The sequence below is a fragment of the Vulpes lagopus genome, chromosome 7 (genome assembly GCF_018345385.1).
Source record: "Vulpes lagopus strain Blue_001 chromosome 7, ASM1834538v1, whole genome shotgun sequence".
In the NCBI taxonomy this organism is placed as follows: Eukaryota; Metazoa; Chordata; class Mammalia; order Carnivora; family Canidae; genus Vulpes; species Vulpes lagopus.
In genome coordinates, this window is record NC_054830.1 from 129,141,154 (window position 1) to 129,163,348 (window position 22,195).

Genomic DNA, 22,195 nt, shown 5'->3' on the forward strand with positions numbered 1-22,195 from the left:
CAGTGCGATCCACCTCCCTGCACAGGCCCCACTCCAAGGCTATCCCTTCCACCTGGTCCTGGCCTCGGACTCCCCCGAATCCTGAGCAGCCTCTCACCAGAGCCCTGACCTTGTTGCAGACGTGCACCTCACCCTGCCTGGACATCCCCCAGGAGGTGGTCCAGCCACACAGTTCCAGATGAAGCCCACACTCCAGCACTGAGCCCAGACTGATGGGGCCAAATCTCAAACTTTAGGAGAGACACCCCAACCCTGGCCACAGCAGCTGGCCCAAGTTCCAACCACATGTGAACATGTGTGCACATGCAAGGAGGAGGGGGAGCCTGAATGTGGGAGGGGGAGAGAGCCAGACACCAACATTCCCCCTAATTGTGTGACCTCTTCCCAGCTTGGTGTTCCTTCAGGGCCAAGTGCATGGCGCTGTTCAGTATTAATTTCAAAGAGAAATGGGTCAAGGAAAATTGGAAATTTTTCTAGAAAACACTTTAGGCATGAAGCCAGCTGAAGTGTCTAACACCCTGTGGAGATTTCTGAGAGGAAATCAGGCCTCTGCTCATGGGCACAAAGCAGCAGAGTTCAGACCCTGGGCCCAAGCCCAGGTTCTGCTTCTGGGGAAGGGCCTCCTGTACCCTTTGGACATCCCTGGGGCTCTCTGTAGCCCCATCCCCCTGCACTTCTCACTTGCCATAAAGCCCCTCTGCATCCTCAAGAGGCTTGTGTCCTGGGAACCTGTCCCTCTGCCCCTCATTGTGTGGACACAGCACACAGGAAGCCTATGTCCTTCACAATTGTCCTGTGGGGGTACCTGAGGTGTAGAGAGAGGCTCATTGGGGTCCTCAGGGATACTCAGGCCCAGCTGCTCCCACCCCTGGCAGGCCAACTGGTACATCTGAAGCACAAACACCACAGACATGTTAAGTTGCCCCTGGAGACATCACGTCTCTTCCAGACACATCCCAGTCAGCTGTATTGAGGACCTGCAAAGAGCAGGTCATACAGAGCCCATGGCCAATGCAACAACCAGATGCACCACTTTTGCTAATTAAACTCCAGACGCACCCAGAGCAGACACAGCTTCACTCCCCAGCTGCGTGTTATCTGGAAACCAGGCATGGTTACCTCGTGCCAACAAAAAGCTCTTTGGGAGACATGTGCAACACAAACGTAAGAGAAGGAATGAAGGAGCAGCCAGGGCAGAGGAGCCTGAGACAAACAGCCCGAATCACATGGATGGGTAACAGCAAGCACAGAGCAGATGCCATACTGGGGATGAGACGAGGAGGAGCTTGTCTAACCCCTACCATGCCTACCACCACCGCCTCTGTGCCATTACACTCGTTTTACAGATGAGTAAACTGAGACCCCACAGAGCGGGCGGAGGGGGGGGCAACCTGCCCAGGCAGGTACACTCGCCTGGCTCCTCTGAGAACTCATGACTCATCTCTGAGAACTGTCCCTTGCATCTGAGTGAGGGCCACACCCAGGGCAGAGCCAAGTCGCTGTCCCCAGGTCACACTCATCATCTGTTCATGGTACTCCAGCAAAGATCAGGTCTCTCCTGGGCCACGTTCACTTGGCTGGTTCCACCCCTGAACAAGATCCCACACTAACTCAGGAGGAGAGAGGGAAGAAGAGGTGGAGGGACGGCAGGCCAGAGACACAGGGACAGCTAAATTTATATCTGAGGAGAGCAGCTGAGCACATGGGCTGACCTCGCCAGCCAGGCAGAGTGCCAGTCACAGTCTGTGTCTCAGGGGGCATGCCTGGCAGTCTTCACTGCAGTAATGCCTCCTCCCTCCTAACCCACTAGACAGGGCCCCCGTCCATGGACCCCAGGGAAAAAGCACCCCCACTTGCCGACAGCTCTGGGGCACTCTCCCAAGTCTGACCCCAAACAACTCCAGGCCTGAGAGAGTGTGCAGCCTCTGTTGTCCCAGTGCCAGCCCCCACCCACCCCTCCAGTATGAGGCCACGTCACCACGCTGGCATCTCCTCCAGCGGTCCAGGAGGCTGACCACAGAGCGACGGGAGTGCTGAGGCCTCTGCCAAGGGTGCGCTCAGCTCTGAAACATGCTTCCCAGAGCTGAGAGCCCAGCCAGCTGCCTTGGGTTTCACAACCAATGCTTGTCCTTGGGTTTGCTCTGGGCTCAGAGATGCAGGCACAGCCCAGCAGTAGAATGAGGAGGAGGAACTGACGGGGGCCCCAGGAATGGTGCACCGAGGCATCCAGGTCTTCGCTGCATCTCTGAGCTGGCTGGACAGGACCTGACGCCAAGACTGGTGTGAGAGCCCCCAGGTCACCATCTGAGAGGGCCAGCCCTATCCACAGGGCTCCAGTGAGCAGCTCAGCAATGCCTGGGCTGGGGACACAGAGAGAAGCCCCCAGACACCAGCCAGGCCTGGGGCTCAAGGTGCAAAGTCAACCAAGGGCCTCTCTCCCCACTCTGGCAGAACCCTAGGCTTCAACACTTAAGATACTGTGTAGGCTGAATCACATCCCCCATGATGTCCACAGCCTAATCCCCAGACCCTGTGAGTGTTGCCTTTATGGCTAAGGGGACTCAACCTATCCTTAATTTAGTTAAGTGGAAGACCCTGAAATAGGTAGTCTCCCGATCATTGCTGTGGGCCAAACTTAATCACATGTGTCTTTGTAAAAAGGACACAGACAGAGAATGGACGACAGAAGAGGAAACTGTGCCCACGAGTGCAGAGACCAGAATGATGCAGCCACCAGCCGAGGGATGCCAGTGACCACCAGAAGCTGGGAGGGGCCAGGAGGAGGTCCTCCCACTGAGCCTCCAGAGGGAACCGACTGTACTGACACTGTGATTTTCACCCCATCAGATCTGCTTTGGATTTCTGGCCTCCAGAACTGTCAGAGAACAAACCTATGTTGTTTCAAGTCACTGTTTGTGGTAATGTTTCTTGGTCATCACAGGAAACTGACATTGGACATCCACCACGGTGGAGAGTGAAGCCTCCCGAGCTGGCCCCCAGCAAGCTAGCACCCCCTCCACATAGTCCCTAGGCCTCAGCCTCTCCCTTACACCTCACACTCACTGCATCACTGACATAGGCCCAGTGATCCACCTGCCACTGAGTGGAGCCTTGCCCACCTCCCACCCCTGGCCTGGCCTGACAGGACTCCATTCTCCCCACTTCCACCTCCTGCTCCCTGCTTCCGGGCAAGTACTAGCCCAGCCTAGACTGGGCCTCCTCTTCCCACACCCCCCAGAGAGACCACGGTGGGCTGGCTGGGACACAGAACTCTCTCTTAGGCCCCTCTTCTACCCAGGCATGCCCACTGCTGGCAGGACACCATCCATCCACACTCTGGAACACTCCAGGCTGCAGCTCCCAGCATCAGCTCTGGGCCCTGGCTCCTGGCCCTGCCCACCTACCTCCACCTTCACTCTCATGACAAGCCCTGCCCTGCGCCTCAGAAGCCTGAAAAACTCCTACCTGGCTCACGCCAATGTCACAGGATGAACAGAAATGTGCAATGGGTCAGCAGAGGAAAGACTATGGGCCGCCGGGTAGGGACTGCTAGCCGGCCATGTGGAGAAGCCATGTGGAGGAACAGCCAGTGCCAGCACCCTGTCCACGCTCTCTCACCGCCTTCCTTGGCAGCGGCGGGACAGAGCACTCCCAAGGGCGGCGTGCCTCCTCTGCCTGCTAGTGAGGATGCCGCAGCCTGACAGCCGCGGGCAGAGGCTTGGCACAGTCTGCTTCCGAGGCGGCGGCAGCCAAGGTCACGGGCACAGAGCTGTCTGACTTCTCTTCCTCCAGCCAGTGCCTGGTGCAAGGTAGGGCAGGAGGGCACCCACCTAGCAGGAGCACAGAGCCCCTCCTCTGGCCCGTGGGCCTGTGGGGGGCCTAGAAGAGCAGCCCCCAGAGGGGCACAGAGGACACTTGCTCCTCTGCCTCTCATAAGCACAGGTGGCCATGGGGGCCATGATTTATTTGGCTCATTTGGTGCTTTTTAGAAATGTGAAGCAACATTTTAAAATCATGAGAGTTTACATAAAAGTTCTGATGTCTGGATTCTCTTGACAGTGAGAGGATTGCTGCCCCAGGCCCACATTCCCACCAGGTTGTGGTCGGGGGAGCCAAGGACAGGGCTGCCCCTGTGGATGAAGCCTCTGGTGGGCCCTATGCCCACAGTGAGGCTAGGGCTGGATGCCATGTGCCGCCACACTCACACTACTGTTTTCCTTTTAGTAGAGACACGTTCTTTGTGCCGATTGTTTATGTCAAAAGGAGGGAAATGAAAGTTGGCCCAAGCACTCTCCCTCTGCCACCATCCCCACTGGCATCGCCTACTGCATCCTGCCAGCCTCTGAGTTTGTAGCTCTTGTCCTTGGATGGCAGGACTTTCTGCTAATGGCACCATGCGCCTAGCAGGGAGGCCACATGCCCAGCTTGCAATCCAGGGATCTTTCCCACCCCATGGGGATCTTCAGCCTCCTGCACACAGCCAGGCCCTTAGTGCCAGTAGCAAGGCCAGCTTTGTGCATATGGTCTTGGGGCCAGCCTAGCCATGCCATGGCCCAAGCTCTCCAGGCCCTGCAGTCTGGCTGAGATAGGATCAGAATCTGGCAGAGGTAGAGGGAAGAGGCCCTGCCTGAGTTGCACCTGAGCACTATCCCCAGAGGAGGAGCGAAGGGTGCCCCCTCGTCCAAAGATGTGCATCCTGTTCGCTGTACAGTCAGCCGCGTACAGGAGGGCTGGTTCACTTCCTACATAAGCTAAATGGTGGTCCTTCCTGGGACCTGTGAACGTTACCTTATATGACAAAAAAAGACTTTGCAGATGTGATTAGATCACAGATCTTGAGACAGGGGTGCAGAGGGGGAGATCATTCTAGATTATCTGGATGGGCCCTAAATGCAATCACATGCATTCTTACTTGTAAGGGGGAGGCTAAGGAGATTCACACATATACACACACAGAAGACCAGGAGGCAGAGACTGGAGTGATGTGGCCACAAGCCAAGGGATCCCAGCAGACACAAGAAGCTGAGAAAGGCCAGGAACAGATTCCTCCCTCTCCCCACAAGCTCCAGGAAGGCCCTGCCAACACTTGACTTTTGCCTGATGATACTCGTTTCAGACTTCTGCCTTCCAGAACTACCACAGAATCACACACTGCAGCTGCTTTAAGTGACCCGGTTGGTGGTAGTATGTCTTGGTAGCCAGAGAGTAGGAGGGAGTGACATGCCAAGTCACCAGCACAAGTACCAGCCCGACCTAGACTGGGCCTCCTCTTCCCACACCTGCCAGCCCTGGCTCCCCATCAACAACCCCAGTCAGGGCTGACAGATGGCAGCCATGGCAGGGCTCAGGCACAGGCCCAAAACTCCTAGCGGGACCCTATCCCAAGTGCAAGCACACACCAGGGAGGCTGATGTTACACTGTCCCCCAGCATCATGTCACCCTGGGTACAGGGCTGGCTCAGGGTGGCAAGAGACAATGGTGCACCTGGGAGAGGCCTGGCATGGAGGAGGCCTGGAAATGCCTCAAACAACTGTCCCCAAAAGGCCCCCCAACCCCCTGGCCTCAGCTCTGCCCTCCTGCCCCTGCCAGGCTCCTGGGCCCAGCAGAGTGGAGCAGAGATACTTCTGCAACATCTGCAGCACCACAAGGAAAGCAAAGATTCCCCCCTCTTCTCCCTTAACCCTTCTAATACCCTCCCCTGGGGCCCAAAGGCAGCACTGTTATATGCTAGGCTGCTCTGTGCACACATCAGACCCTGGCCTGAGTCTATGAAGACACATTAACACCTTCATTTCCCATTCACTTCCTCAAGGCAGTCTGCAACCCAGCAACCAACCTCAGAGTTAGTGATGACAATTCCCTGAGGCTGGGTAAACCCCTAAGATCACTCCAGGAAGGCTGTTGGTTGCTTAGGGAAAGCAGGACAATGAGTCTCAGGACCCTGGAGGGGCTGTCTGGGACACCCTCAGCCACCCCCACCAGGCACCCTTACCCCTAATCCTACACCCAGCCAGACACCTACCTCCCAGACTGGAAGGCCCAGAACAGATGTTTCCCCTTCCCCAGAGGACCCATCCTATCCACTGCCCATCACGGTGGTTTCAAACCCGCTTCCAGGAGTTGCCCTGGGAGAGGGAGGAGGGAGCTTCAAGTCCATGTATCCTGTTTGCTTCAGCCAAAGCCACACTGATATATCAGGGCCCCCATTAGAGTTCACTAGAAAAATGGGTCCCCTGGCTTAACACACACACATGTCCTAGGGTTCTGGGCCCAGCACAGAGCAAACATGCCCAGCCAAGGACACTGCTTTTATATATCTCCTGGCTACACCCTGGGCCCTGACAAGGCTCAGGCCAATGGAAAGCTGGACCGTCTGAGGTCACCGTGGGCCCTCAGCCCAATCCCAGCATAACATGCATTTGGACCCCCTCCAATCAGCCAGTGGGCCTCAGCCTTGGGCTGAGTGGGAAGGGACATCCAAGGAGAAATGTACTGTCTGTGGACCAAATCACCCACACAGGATCATGCTGACCGTGGGCACAGACATCACAAAAAAGGGACGTAGCCCCAGACTCGGCCTGTGGACTACCCTACCACCCAGAGCCCACAGCCCAGGCCTGAGGCCTAGAGTCCAGCCTGAAATATCTTCACCCCTCACCACCTTCCAGTACAACTTAAGCTTCCAATCTGTGTGGCATCTACTTTTCTTTTTTTTTAAGTAGGCTCCATACCCAGCGTGGAACCCAGAATGGGGCTTGAACCCTGAGATTAAGACCTGAGCCACTCAGGCACCCCTCCCTAGCATCTTCTGAGGTCACTGGTTTCTGAGTTTATTCTGAGTTTGAAATTCCTTTCCTACAGTAGGCTGAGTTCCAAGCTCTCCCCAACAGTAGGTGGATGGCTGGGGGAGGGAAGGACAGATTTAATTGAAGGTACCAAAGCCCAGAAAATAAGGCGAGGCCAATACCGCTGCGGGGGCGGGGGGTGGGGAGACAGGCAACACATGGAATCTGGGATCAGAGACAGCCTCCGGCACCTGGCAGCCCCTCTTGGCAGACATCACCTCACCTAGCCTGAGCAGGACCCAGAAGCACCAAGCCCAAAGCCCATGGTGGCAAGCCCTCAGCTCTCTGAGATGCAGGCATTTCTAATCCCACGGGACAGAGGAGGCAGAAGCCAGAGGCCCAAATTTGTCCCAGGGCAGCTGGCCAGTGTGGACCCTGACCCCTGGTCTGGGGTACTTCCACTGTCCATTTTCACTCCTACTCTCACCTTACGGGGTGACTCTCCATCCCTCCCCCTGCGGAGAACCCAAGGATAGGAAAGAGGCAGGAAGGCTGAGGCTGGGGAAGGCCTGGCAGACAGGCCATTCATCACTTGGGGAAAAGGATCCACCCAAAGTATTGATCGGCTCCAGACAGTGTCGGGCTTCCTGATGGAAGGACTCCTCGGTCAAGGTATCTGACACCACTCCTTTAAATTAGAATGGTACCTAATTTAATGCAGGACAGCCTGCACCCAATTTATCTGTCAAGCTGGGAAGTCAGAACTGAGAGACCTAAAATAAATGAGCCAGGGCTATTTGGGGTGACCGGAGCATCTTGGCAAATCAAAGCATGACTGGGCTGACCCAGGGGGGCCTCGGGGGTTCTCAATCTACATGCAGATGAGCCTAACTCAAGACCCAGGCCTCCCTGCTGCTGCCACCTGCCCTGACATCTGCTGCCAGGGGTCCTGGACCACAGTCTGAGGGCTAACTCAGCCCTTAACAACCAAGCACAGGCAAGGCAGCTTTATCTGGTCCCTGAGGCTCTGAGGACTACGAGGCCTGCTAGGATCATGGTCTGCCCCCAACCTGGCCTCACTGCAACCTGTTTTCCAGCATCCCAAGAATGCTGGGGGAGTTTGGGCTTCAGGTTGGCCAGGCCTTCTTGAATGGTCTGAGAGGCTGCAGCCAGGGGCTGTCACCAGACCCATTCAGAAGTTCCTTCTGTGGTCCTGGGCCCAGGGGGCACTTTGGTTCTAAGTTGAAAAAGAAAAAAACCCATTTGAGTCTATGCACAGGCCACGAAGGCCGTGGGTACACCTCTGGGGTCTCTATCATACATTTCCCTCCCCGTCCCCCCTTTGACATGTACATGTCTTCCAGAGGGAAGCAGGATCCAAACAGGATCAAGGGAGTGCTCATGACCTTCCTCTATGAGTAGCCAGGGAAGGGCAGTCAGTTGTCATTGCCGGGAAGGCAGACTGCATTGAGGAAGAGGTTGGCTGCCTGAGGTCAGCAGACATCTTCTTTAGGGGCACATGCTCAGACACATGGGCACAAGACTCAGGCCCAGGGGTAGGTCTACTCTGTGCTTCTCCTGCTCCCTGCCACTCACTGGCCCTCACACAGCAGAACGTAGGCCACTGGGCAGCCTTCATTACCAGCTATGGAGGTCCCAGACCTGCTGTCATGTGACTCCCACCCCAGCACTGCAGCACACCCACTGGGGCACGCGGTCAGTGACAGCAGGGCTCCAGCTGGGCCTGGGCAACCCCAGGGCAGGGAACAACCAGGGTCACGAAGCAGCCTTACCTGTGTCCAGGGCCTGTGGCTCCCCCGGAGGAGGGGACCTAGTGGTGGGGGGCCGGCGATACACCACATGCACACGGCCGCGCTCAGCTTCCTCGGCTGCCAGCCCCTTCTCCAGGGGTTCAATGAAGAATTCCTCCTCCTCCATACGGATCAGGCCAGCCTGCAGGACAAAAATGAGATGGTTCAGATTCCTAAAGCAGAGCAGACTGAGGATGGGCAACAGCAAGTAGAGTCATGAGGAGACCTCCCACCAGACCAACAGGACCAGAAGGACCCTGCCCAGCATCCAAGCTAGGTGCCAGGCTTGAACCCTGGGCCATGGAGAGCACAGACAGGTGACTCCAGAGGCCCCATCTGCCCAGAGCCTCCCCTTCTAGTCATTGAGGCCAGAGCCCTGGATGGTGGTGAGCCCTATCGGGGGAAGAAGCTCTGTCTGGGTCATCCCTAATCCACTCCCACAAAGACACAAACACAGGACAAAGGCCAAGGCTGGGCAATAGCAAGTAGGGTCCCAGAGGGACCTCCCACCAGACCCCAGTCAACTGAGGACTAAATCTGCCATGGATATGTTCAGTTGGACACAAACAGTATTTTCAAAGTTCTGAACCCAACACTCAAAATGATGATATTTCATACTTCAAAACTAGAATTCCAGTGTCCCTCATAAAACAGGTGGACCACAAGGCATACTGTCTGGCAGTGGGCACCATGGATAGAGCAGGCATCCCTGCAGCTGACCACAGTCCCCATGCTCCCACCACCTATCCATTCATCCACATTGGTCACTGGTCCAGACTCTACAGCAACTTAACTGCTGTCTCCCCCAAGACGGGGCTGTACCCCTCCCATGTGGAAAAGCCTTCCCTGGACCCCTGTCCCCACCAGGATTCAGGCTGTTCCATACTCTGGCAGCCAAGACTGTCAGCCTGCCACTGCCCTGCCAGCCCCTGGCTCACACACCTCTCATGCCAGTGTCTGGGACAATCCCATCCTTCCAAGACAGCACTCACAGCTGGCCCTCCTCACCTTGGCCCTCTGGTGAACTCCCATTCTCCCTTCAGCACCTCGTTCAGATGCTCCAGCTGCCACCCCACCCTCAAGTGCAGGCACATGGCCCTACCCTCCCTTTGGCCATCCAGCCATCACCATCCCATCTAGCTCCCATGCTTTTCATTTTCCATCTGTTAGCTATAAATCAGTAGTCTCAGAGTGGGGGCCCCCTGCTGTGTTAACCTGCAGATGTATTTTCTTTAGATCACACATTTATGACCCACCCAGGGGGTTGAGGGTTTTTTTTAAAACCACTTTACTGAAATATGATTGGCATGTAAAAAGATGTGCATAGTTAATGTATACAACTCCATGAGTTTGGGAATGAGTATACACTCATTTCCACCATCACTACCAAGGGCATAAACATATCCATTATCTCTCAAAGTATCCTCTTTGAGAGAGGAAAAAGTATCCTTTTCACCATCATTTTTTCATGATTAGAACGTTTTTTTATAATATTGACCCTCCTAGTAAATTTTAAGTACATGATAGAATATTGTTAGCTATAGGCATGGTACTGTATAATAGATCTCCAAAACTTATCTTGCATAACTGAAATTTTGTACCCTTTGACCATCACCTCTCATTTGCCCCTTCCCCCAGTCCCTGGCAACGACCATTCTACTCTCAACCACTACTGTACTCTCCCCTGCTATGAGTTTGAGTATTTTATTTTAAAGATTTATTTATTTATTTTAGAGAGACAGAGAAAGAGGGAGAGTATGCATGAGGGTATGGGCAGAGGGAGAGAGAGAGAGAGAGAATCCCAAGCAGACCGCCCATTGAGCATGGAACCCCACATGGGGCTTGATACCACAACCCTGAGATCATGACGTGAGCCAAAATTAAGAGTCAAACAGACGCCTAACCAACGGAGCCACCCAGGCACCCTGAGTTTGAGTCTTTCAGAGTCTACATTTGTCTTTCTGTGCCTAGCTTATCTCACTTACCATAATACCTTCCGATTTTCAACCATGTTGTTTCAAATGGCAAGAACTCCTTCTTTATAAAGGCTGAATAACATTCCATTGTATATGCAAACCAAATTTATCAATTTGTCATCTACAGATGGACATTTAGGTTGCTTTCATGCCTACTGTGAAAATGCTATAATGAATATGGAAGTACAGATATATCTCCAATATTTTGTTTGCATTTCCTTTGGATATATAGGCTGAAGTGGGACGACTGGATCATATGGCAGTGCTATTTTTAATTTTTTGAGGACCCTCCTTAGTGACATATGTGACATAGTGACAGAACCAATTCACATTCCCACCAACAGTGCACGAGGGTTCCCTATCTCCACACCCTTACTGATACTTATTTTATACTTTTCATAATCATTCCAACAAATGTGAAGATGATATGGTTGGTTTTGATTTGCATTTCCCTGATGTTGAACACCTTTTATGTACTGATTGATCATCTGTATGTCTTCTTTGAAAAAATGTCTAATTCAGGCCCTTGGCCCCTTTGTAATCAGATTATGCTTTGAGTTGCATAACTTCTTTGTGTATTTTGAATATTAACCTCTTATCTGATAAATGGTTTGCAATATTTTCTTCCACTCCATAGGAAGCTTTTTCATTTTGTTGATGGTTTCCTTTGCTGTGCAAAAGCTTTTTAGTTTGATGTAGTCCCAACTTACTGATTTTTGCTTTGGTGGTTTATGCTGTTGGTGTCATATCCAAAAAATCATTGTCGAGACCAATGTCAAGGAGTTTTTTGCCTGTATTTTCTTCTAGTTTTAAGGTTTTCGGCCTTAAACTGAAGTCTTTCATCAATTTAGGGTTAACTCTTGTGACTGGTGTAGGACAGGGGTCTTGTTTCACTCTTTGGCAAGTGACTACCAACATCATTTACTGAAGAGATTCTTTTCCCATCTAGTATTCCCAGATTATGTTTGACCATCCCATCGGTCAAACATAATCTGACAGTATGTGTGGGACTACTTCTAGGCTCTCAATTGTATTCTATTAGTCGATGTGTCAATAACATACTGTTTTGACTACTGTAGCTTTGAGGTCTAGTTTGAAATTTAAAAAAAAATGATGCCTCCACTTTTGTTCTTAAGATTGCTTTGACTATTTGGGGTCTTTGGTGGTTCACAAATTTTAGGGTTGGTTTTCTACCAGAATTTGGAATTTTGATAGGGTTCCATTGAATCTATAGATGGTTCTGGGTAGTAGGACATTTTAACATTATTAACTCTTCTGATCCATGAACACAGTATATCTTTCTTTTTTTTCCCATTTTATTTTTATTTTTTTTACTTTTTTTTTAAATTGGAGTTCAATTTGCCAACATATAGCATAACACCCAGTGCTCATCCCGCCAAGTGCCCTCCTCAGTGCCCATCACCCAGTCACCCCAACCCCCCACCCACCTCCCTTTCCACTACCCCTTGTTCACTTCCCAGAGTTAGGTGTCTCTCATGTTTTGTCACCCTCACTGTATTCTCACTCATTTTCTCTCCTTTCCACTTTATTCCCTTTCACTAATTTTTAGACTCCCCAAATGAATGAGACCATCTTATTAACTCTTCTGATCCATGAACACGGTAAATCTTTCCATTTATTTGTGTCTTCTTTAATTTCTTTCATCAATATCTTTTTTTTTTTTTTTTTGGTGTATAGGTCTTTCACTTCCTTGGGTAGATTTATTCCTAATTATTATAGCATTTTAGAGCTATTATAAATTAAATTGTTTTTTCTTTTTCAGATAGCTCACTGTTAGTGTATAGAAATTTAATTGATTTTTCTATGTTGATTTTTGTATCCTGAAACTTTAATAAATTTGGTGATTAATTCTAACAGTTTTTAGTGCAGTCTTTAGGGTTTTCTATGTATATAAGATCATGTAACCAGGAAACTTGGACAATTTTATTTCTTCTTTTCCTTTTTGGATGCCTTTTCTTTATCTTGCCTGACTGTTCTAGTTAGAAGTTCTAGTACTGGGGCACCCAGATGGCTTAGTCAGAAGAGTGTGTGACTCTTGATCTTGGGGTCATAAGTTCAAACCCCACATTGGGTGTAGAAATTACTATAATGAATAAATAAATAAACTTTAAAAAAAGAAGTTCTAAAAAATAAATAAATAAATAAATTTTAAAAAGAAGTTCCAGCACTAAGTTGCATAGGCATGGTGAGAGTGGGCACCCTTGTCTTGCTCATGATCGTAGCAGAAAAATGTTTAACCTTTATAGCTGCAGGCTTGTCACATACATGACCTTTATTATGTTGAGCTACATTCCTTCTATAACCAATTTGTTGAGAGTTTTATCATGAAAGGAGGCTGAGTTTTGTCAAATGCTTCTTCTACATCTATTGAAATGATCCTAAGAATTTTATTTTAAATTCTGTTAAAGTAGTGGATCACACTTATTGATTTGCATATGTTGAAACAACCTTGCATCCCAGGGATGAATTCTACTCGATCACATACATGATCCTTTCAATGTTCTGTTGAATTCAGTTTGCTAGTATCTTGTTAGGAATTTTTGCAACTATATTCATCTGGGATATTGGCCTATAGTTTCCTTTTCTTGTAGCATCCTTATCTGGCTTTGGTATAAGGGTAATGATGGCCTCATAAAACAAGTTTGGGAATATTCCTTCCTCTTGGATTTTTAGGAATAGTTTGAGAAGGACTGGCATTAACTCTTGAAATGTTTGGTAGAATTCACCTGTGAAGTCATCTATGACAGGGCTTTTCTTTGTTTGGAAATATTTTTTATTACTAGTTGAATCTGCTTACTCATTATTGAGTAAAATCTGTTTAGATTTTATATTTCTTCCTGATTCAGTCTTGGTAGGTTGTACATTTCTACGATTTGTCCATTTCTTCCAGGTTGTCCAATATTGTTGTATAAGTATTCTATATAAATACATATTCATAGTATTCTCCTATGATCCTTTAATATTTCTGCGATGTCAGTTGTAATATCTTTTAAATTTTTATTTACATCTTAATTTTATTTAGATGCAAATTTTTATTTACATCTTAAATTTATTTATTGTTTTCCTGTTCTCTACTTCATTTATGTCTGCCATGATCTTTTAAATTTTTATTTACATCTTAATTTTATTTAGATGCAAATTTTTATTTACATCTTAAATTTATTTATTGTTTTCCTGTTCTCTACTTCATTTATGTCTGCCATGATCTTTATTATCTCTTTTCTTTAGCTAACTCTAGGCTTAGTTCTTCTTTTCCAAGTTCCTTTAGGTATAAAGTTAGGTTGTTTATTTGAGACCTTTATTTTTTTTATTGTAGGTATTTATCACTATAAACTTTCTTCTTAGAACTGCTTTTGCGGGGATGCCTGGGTGGCTCAGCGGTTGAGCATCTGCCTTAGGCTCAGGTCCTGATCCTGGGTCTGGGGATGGGGATCGAGTCCCACATTGGGCTCCCTGCGAAGAAACTGCTTCTCTCTCTGCCTAGGTCTCTGTTTCTCTCTCTGCATCTCTCATGAGTAAATAAATAAAATCTTTTTTAAAAAACTGCTTTTGCGGTATCACAGAAGTTCTGGTGTGCTGCGTTTCCACTTTTGTTTGTTTCAAGATATTTTCCCAATCTCCCTTTTGATTTCTTCTTTGACCCATGCGTTGTCCAAGAATGTGTTGTTTAATTTCCACATATTTGTGAATTTTCCAGTTCTCCTCCTGTTGTTGACTTCTAGTTTCATACCACTATAATCAGAAAAGTTACTTGGTATGATTTCAGTCTTCTGAGAGGAAGAGAGAGGGAGAGAGAAAGAGAGAGAGAGAGAGAGAGAGAGAGGGGCATACAGAGGGAGAGGGAAAGCAGACTCCTCACTGACCAGGAAGTCTGATTCAGGGCTCCATCCCAGGACCATGAGATCATGACCTGAGCTGAAGGAAGACACTTAACCAACTGAGCCACCCAGGCGCCCCTTCACATATTCTTATGTTACTAATTAGCACCGTTTTGTTTCAACTTGAAGAATTCTCAGCATTTCTTTTAAGGTGGGTCTAGTGTGATGAGCTCTCCTCAGCTTTTGCTTGGCTGGTAAAGTCTTTATCATGTCTTCATTTCTGAAGAACAAGTTTGCAAGATAAGGTATTCTTTGTTGGTTTTTTTTTTCTTCTATTTCAGCACTCTTAATATATCCTCTCAGTTCTGTTGGCCAGCAAAATGTCTGCTGAGAAATCCACTGAGAAATTTATAGGGGTTCTCTTATAGGAGATAATTTTTTCTCCTGCTGCTTTTAAAAATATCTCTTTGTGATTTTAGACAGTTTTATTATAATGTGTCTTACAAAAGATCTTTTTAGATTGAAATTTGGGGGTGATTTTCATAAAGTTGGATGTTCAAATCTCTCCCAAGGTTTGGGAAGTTCTGAGCCATTTTTCTTTAAATGAACTCTCTGCCCCTTTCTCCCTCTCTTCTCCTTATGGGACTCCACTAATGTGTAGATTGTTTCTCTTAGTGGTGTCTCATAAGCTTTCCTCATTCCTTTTCATTCTCTTGCTCCTCTGACTGGATAATTTCAAATAATCTGCATTCTAGCACACTATCTTTTCTATGTGATCCAGTCTGCTGTTGATGCTCTCTATTGAATCTTTCACTTCAATAACTGTATTTTTAAGCTCCAATATCTGTTTGGTTCTTTTTTATGGCTTCTATCTCTTTGTTCAACTTTTCAATTTGTTAAATTGTTTGTCCTCTCCTAAAGCTCTCTGAACAACTTTGGAACAATTATTTTGAATTCTTTATCAGGCTATTAATGTATCTCCATTTCTTTCAGATAGTTACTGGGAGTCTACTGTCTTCCTTTGATGGTGTCACATTTTTCTGATTCTTCAAAATCCCTGTAGTCTTGCATAGGTTTCTGCACATTTTCAGGCTTTATGAACTTACTTCGTTAAGAAAAGACCTTCACCTGCAGGTAGGAGCACACTGGCTCATGCTGTGACCCCAGATCTAGTGGGCAAAAGCAGGGCACCAACTGCAGGGGGTGTGTGGTGGCTCTGAGTCCAGGGAGAGGCAGGGTGGGTAGGGAGGACATGATGTCTCATTGACTTAGGCTGCTAGGATCCACAACACTGACAGCTGTGTGGTCTTTGCTGAGTACTGCAGGAGTCTGCAATGGCTATAAGCACTGTTGGGATCTTTGGGGGCACCTCCAGGTCCAGTGACTAGGGATCAGGGTAAAGAGTGGTGGTGGCCAGAGCTAGCAGTAGGCACATACTCAGCCGTGGGGACCAGATGCAGATGCCTGGGTAGTGACAGGGTCTGGTTGCAGACATACACACGACAAGCTCCAGAACCCACGGCCAAGAACCAGAACCAACTGTAGGCAACTAGCAGTTACCAACAACCCGGCTGTCAATGTGCACTCCCATGACTGCAGGGTCCCACCATGGGTGCATGTGTGGCAGTGGAGGTTGGTGACTACGAGTCAGGTCAGTGGCATGCATGTGCACAGCTGGAGGGGCTAGCCTTGTGTGTCCATGGCTATGGGGATCAGCCACAGGGTCTAGGCTGGTGTTTTGCACTTGTGTAGCCACAGAGGCAGGGCAGGCTGCTGATGCAGATCCCATGCTTAAGGGGATGGGAGGAGGGAGCGGGATGATTCAAGAAGCTAGTTTCTGTGAATATGAAAGCCTTTGGGGTGAAACCTCCGTGGTAAAATCTGAGGGATCCACAGCAGCTGTGCTGGCCACTGGTGAAAGCTGTTGGTACCCCCTGCATAGCAGACGACTGGGAACCACGGCCACTCCTCATGCTAGTAACTCCTGCCCTTCTTGTTCCAGGCTGTCTCTAAACATCTCAGCTTCACTGGCTTCTGGATGGGATGACATGGACTGGGTCCTTTGTTCATTGCCCAGAGAGGCCGAGAAGCTGCTTGCTCATCCCACTCTCCCTCTCCCAGTGTGGGAAAGTCTTTAGTGCTGGGGAGTTCCCTCTTGGCACTGAGCAGTGCTGGCCTGGGGGGACAGGATGATGTAAACAAAATGAAGCTGCCTTCCTTTTCTTCTTGTGCCCTTTTTCTCAGGGTTTTTGTTCTACTGCATTGCTAAAAAGTTTCTTAAGTGGACTCCTGAGCTCTCCCAGAGATGTTGTTTGTGGATAGCTGCCTAATTATTCATCTTTGTTGGGGGATGGAGGCTGAATCCTCTACTCTGCCAATTTGGTGACCTCACTCAGGGCTTTTTAGAAGCTTAAATTAGTTGCTCCAACTTAAGAATCAGAGGATTTCACATAAATGACCAGATTTTCAAATTCTCAAAACATCAGAACAGCTGGCACTTCCTGTTGCTCATCTGACATGCTGGCTTAGCTGGCACTAGCTAGGGGTTCCCTCACGTTCTCCTCTCAAGCCTCCAGAGACAGCAGAGGCATGCCAACACCTTGACTTTGACCTCCAGGCCTGTGAGAGAATAAGTTTCTCTTGTTTTCAATAATGTGTTACATCAGCTGCAGGAAACTAACAAGGGTCCCAGTGGACAGTGGGAATAAGGGGGTGGTCATTCTCTGAGGGACACAAGATGAGAGAAGCAGGAGCGGCAACCCCCCTGAAGACATGGGTTTGCATCTTGGACTTCCTGGGAAGGGGTCCAAGATGCAGAGAAAGGGGAGGAGCCAGAGCTATGGGGGCCAAGATTAGGGTGCCAAGGTCACCAGTCTGTAGGAGGGGAGAGGGGAGGACAGGCCCCATGGGAACTCTGCAGGCCCCTACACTCTGATTCATGCCTAGATCCCAGGGTCTCACTAGGCCAGGCGGGGAGTGAGCGAATGTTTGCAGATGAGTGAATAAATGATCCAAAAACAATGAGACATGTCCTCTGAGACACAGACAGGAAGGGCAGGGACACCATGGGCTATCCCCTTGCACTGCCATGCAGGTGAGGGTGGACAACAGCAATAGTTACTTCCTCTAGTGCCATTGGCCTCTCCCATGTTTGTGGTTTGGGGCAGACTGGTGTCTCAAATCCATCTTATTAATAGAACCCATTCAAGTACATGTGGGACCTACCTGCAGCACAGTAGCAGGTGAGTGGTCCAGAGTTAATGTTCTGGGTTCCCAGCATCACTTGTCTGGTCAGATGACCTCACCCAAGGCACTAAGGCTTCTTGGGCCTCCAATTACTCACCCATAGTTGGGGTTGGTCATCCCTCCCCCTCATATGGTTGCTGCAGGAGCATTTGCACTCTGGGACATGGAACTAGGGCACAGGTTGACGGTGCTCAGCAACCCACGTGATGTCATCCACCTGCTTGCTCTCCATATGAGAAAACTGAGACCTAGGGGTGGGAAGGCCTGCCAGAAACACACAGGTTCAAGAAATCAGAGCCCAGCCCCAGGTGGAAGGAGCATTTCCTGGGTGGGCCCCTGGGCCAGACCAGGCAATTAGAGCAGGACAGTAGGACATCAGCAAACAGCAAGGCAACCCCCTCATCTGAAGGGACTCTTGCACCCCAGGCTGGGAGTCTATGCCACAGGCCTACAGCCCTAGGGTTATTCTGAAGGGACCCTATGTGACAACAACCCAGAACCAAACCTGGTGAAGAGCAGCCCTCTCTGGCCTCAGAGATCCCAGGGCAGTTAGAGGATTCCCCATATGCCAGAGGTCAGACTCTCCTCCCTGGCTGGTCTCCTGGTAGGCTGACCCTAGGGCACTCAATCTGTTTGATGCTGCCCTGGCCCTTGCCAGAGTCAGGAAACCAGGGCCCAAATTGGCCTGGCTGCCTGGCAGGGACCCTTCCAAACACCCATCTGAAGGGCACTTGAGTTCACGGAGATAAATCTGAAGTATGATGCCAGTTGACTCAGATTTCCTCATGAAACCGAGACCTCTAATGGACAGTGTTCACAAATGGACAAGTCAGACATACCTCACCAGCATCAACCCATCTCTTCCAGGTATCGGTGGAATACACACATGATGTCATACTGATGACCATGGGTGGCACCTGCCCCAAGGCCAGTGGCTGACCTCACTGAGTCCAGAGGCTGACCATCTGAGACTACACAGTCTGCCCACCTCGAGACCAGAACTGCCACCCCAGGACCAGTGAATGACCATCTGAAACTAGCATTTGGTCACCTCTCCAGACCACTGGCCCAAATAAACTTGGCGAGAGGCTCTTCAGAAAGAAAGTGAGGTTCATCTCATTGCCTGATTTTCAAGCATCTTGGTATCCACCCCAGGAATGATCTGTCTAAAAATCTGCAAAAGAAAATTGACAAGAGAACAAGGTACAGAACGTGGGCTACATTTCACCGAGTTTTTTTCCAGGACTCTGATTTTCCTGCTACCAGTTGTGTATCTGTTTCTATATACAATTTTTATTAATAAGAATCTGTTTTCTCTCCCACTTAATAACCATTTAAAGTAGTCCCTGAAGCACACTGGTCTGAAGGACACTCCATCGGGAGCCCAACTGCATCTGTCCAGCCTGGTGCCCCTTGGTGAGGCTGGCACCCTAACACTGGCTCTTACTGCAAACTTACTCTGCTCTTGAACTCTGTGACCATCCAACCGAGCCAGGAGGGAGGCTCACAGGGAGGACTCTATACCTGACCCTCAGGTGCTACTGTAGGGGCTTAGAGCCTGGTGTCTCTTTGGTCATCAGATCAATTCCCTGGTTCTCAAAACTTGGTGAATTATAAGATGCCTGCCCTACTCCTTCCATCTATGCTCTGTGTTTCTTTGCTGTCTGGCTTATGATGAAGTAGTTACTAGGAAAATAAGGGTTAAAAAATTTATAAGAACCTAAAGACTTAACAGCTATCCTCTATTACTTTGAATTTTAAAGTGTTCAAAACACTGACATTATGAGAGCTGAGGTCTCACTGGAAAGCAAGCATGCATCCTGTTCCCATCTCAAGGCCCTCAGTTCACTGTCCTCACTGGCTCCTTTAGTGGGAGCTGTGGGTTGTAGCATGCAACAGGATTCCACATGTGCATGACGGGAACCAAGGCTGTTACTCAATCTTGTCATTCTTGTGAACCTCTACTACCAAGACTGGCGGGTGCCTATCGGGATTGCAGTGGTGACAATCGAGAATAGAAAGAAGAAGAAGAAGAAGAAGAAGAAGAAGAAGAAGAAGAAGAAGAAGAAGAAGAGAAGGAGAAGGAGAAGGAGAAGGAGAAGGAGAAGGAGAAGGAGAAGGAGAAGGAGAAGGAGAAGGAGAAGGAGAAGGAGAAGGAGAAGGAGAAGGAAGAAGGAAGAAGGAGAAGGAGAAGGAGAAGAAGGAGGAGGAGGAGGAGGAGGAGAAGGGGAGGAAGAGGAGGAAGAAGAGGAAAAAGAGGAAGAAGGGGAAGAAGAAGGTGCAGAAACAGAAGGACTCTGACAGAAGACAAGGCAGCAGACATCTGCATCGGCTTGCTGTCACCCAAAACTCAACCTTGCTCTGAAACACACATACACACCAGCATTTGCCAAAGGAATCCTCCAAAATGCTGGCATCTGGTAAGATTTCCATTTCTGGAGCTATTTTAGCTCTGACAGAACCATATCCCTTCTTCTCTCCTCCCTTTTGGTAGTGATGGTCTAGTGAGTGCATGCCAAAATGGGATCCGCCCGTTCTGGGGCATCTTTCATTTCCCAGGCACCTGAGGAAGATGAGGGCAGCCCTGGAAGCCTTATTGGGGAGGCAGGCCTGGACCCCAACCACCACCTATGACAGGCCTGAGAACTGAAGTCCCATGGGATTTAAGCCACTCTGTCCCAGCCAGCAGGGGCTCCTTCACAGTTCAGCACCAGAGAGGATGTTTTACATATTCATTTTTTCACTTTTACAAAAGGAACACCAGTCATCTGTGAGGAGCACTGACCACCAGCAGGTGAGGGAAAAACCCTGTGGAAATATCTGTCCTCTCCTCTAGGTTTTCAACAGCAATTGCTCTGCACCTCCCAGAACATCCTCTTCTGGAGGAGCATGTCTGTGGATGCCCTTGGGGCAGAGTCCCCACCTCCCTTGCTCTCTGCACACTTGGTCCATGTGGCCCTTACCCTGTGCCATCCACCCCCCTCCTTCCTCTTGGGGAGCCATCCCTCCCCTCAGTGTGCAGGACAGAGCATACTTCCCAGCTGGAGGGGAAGCTGTTGCTGGAGCTAGGCCTCATTGTGTTTTCCTGAGCCAGGTGACCGCAGAGAGGTCACTGAGCACAGGATCCTGAGCCTGTGTACCACAAAGCCTCGGTAAGCTCATCTAGAAGGCCTTTCTCAGACCTGGTCTTTCTCAGACCTGGTCTCAGGCCCCTCAAGATCCTCTGCTCCAGAAAAATCCCTCTTTTTCCCAAAGCTGCCCCTACAGTTTCCGATGTTCAAAATCACAAGGCCCCAACAGACACATGTCATCAGAACCAAGCCCCATACCCAGTCAAGTGCTAAGGAAAGCTGGAGCCCACTTTGAAGGACAGAGTGGAGGAGGAGACTAGGTAGGGGGAGCAAGCACTGGATACAGAGCCAGGAGACCTGGCTTCAAATCCTGGTCTGAGGCCAGTCCTATTCCCTCTGCTGCCCCTAGTTCCCTCATCTGTAACATGAGAAGCTGGGCCAGGTGACCTGTGAGTTAGGCATTGGTCATTTTTCCATTAATTCTAACAGGACCTAGGAGAGCTCCAATAGAAAGACCCCAAACAACTAAGAGAAGGAAACCCATTCCTCCCCTGGATCATTGCCTCTGCCTGCAAAAGAAAGGCCAAGGCCTCCCTGGAGGGCATGGCAGCTTGCTCTCCATCCCTGGGCAGATCCCCACACACCCCACTCCTTGCCTGAGATCCTTTTGTGTCTCAGTGTGGTAAGCCTCTCTCTGCCAGTCATTCCTAAGGGGTGTGATGGTACCTGAGTGACCCCCAGCTTGAGTCCCCAATGTACATTAGGTGTTCTACAGGGTCTTTAAATATGATGTAATTTCAACCCCTCCTCAAAAAAAATTCTGTAAGGTGGAACACTCCACTTCAGGGGACTCTAAGGCTCAAAGAAGTTAAACTACTATATCAGATCTCCCAGTGGGGCAGAAGCAGACTTGGAAACACAGGCCTGCCCCCCAACACCGGCCCACAGGAGATCCAGTGCAGAGGACATCAAACTCCCACATTCTCTTCACTGCCATCACAACTCTTGCCTTACCTAGTTTGTTAAGTTCTAGCTAGATAATCCTGTAGGCTAAGACTCTGAGCCTGAATCCTGATCTCTCTCTGTTATAAAAAAAAAAAAAATTGAAGAGGCATTAAAGACTTGTTAGCATCAAACTGAGACTCTCTTTGATTCAATCTGAAAGTTTAAAATAGAATTGAGAGAGGAATAACTTTCTCACTATGAGACTCATGCTTTTTTAATACATAACAGCTTTACTGAGCTATAATTCACATATCATACAATCACCCACTTACACAGTGTATAATTCAACCATCACCACAATCAATTTTAGAACATTTTTATCACTCCCCCCAAAAAAACCTGTATTCATTAGCAGTCACTCCCATATACCCCCAGCCTCTTCCCTACACATGCACAAGCCAGCCCCTGGAAACCACTGATCTATTTTCTGTCTCTATGGATTTGCTTATTATGGACATTTC

The 22,195-nt window shown here is 49.2% G+C and overlaps 1 protein-coding gene across 2 annotated transcripts in view; it reads right to left on the reverse strand.

Moving 5' to 3' along the window:
- Window positions 1-22,195, reverse strand: part of ADAMTS2 (ADAM metallopeptidase with thrombospondin type 1 motif 2) — a 231,809-nt gene that overhangs the window by 148,491 nt on the left and 61,123 nt on the right. For both annotated transcript variants that reach the window (XM_041761970.1, XM_041761971.1), the window contains exon 3: window positions 8,580-8,739. In XM_041761970.1, coding sequence (XP_041617904.1) covers window positions 8,580-8,739 — 160 coding nt within the window. The remainder of the gene's footprint in view (window positions 1-8,579; window positions 8,740-22,195) is intronic.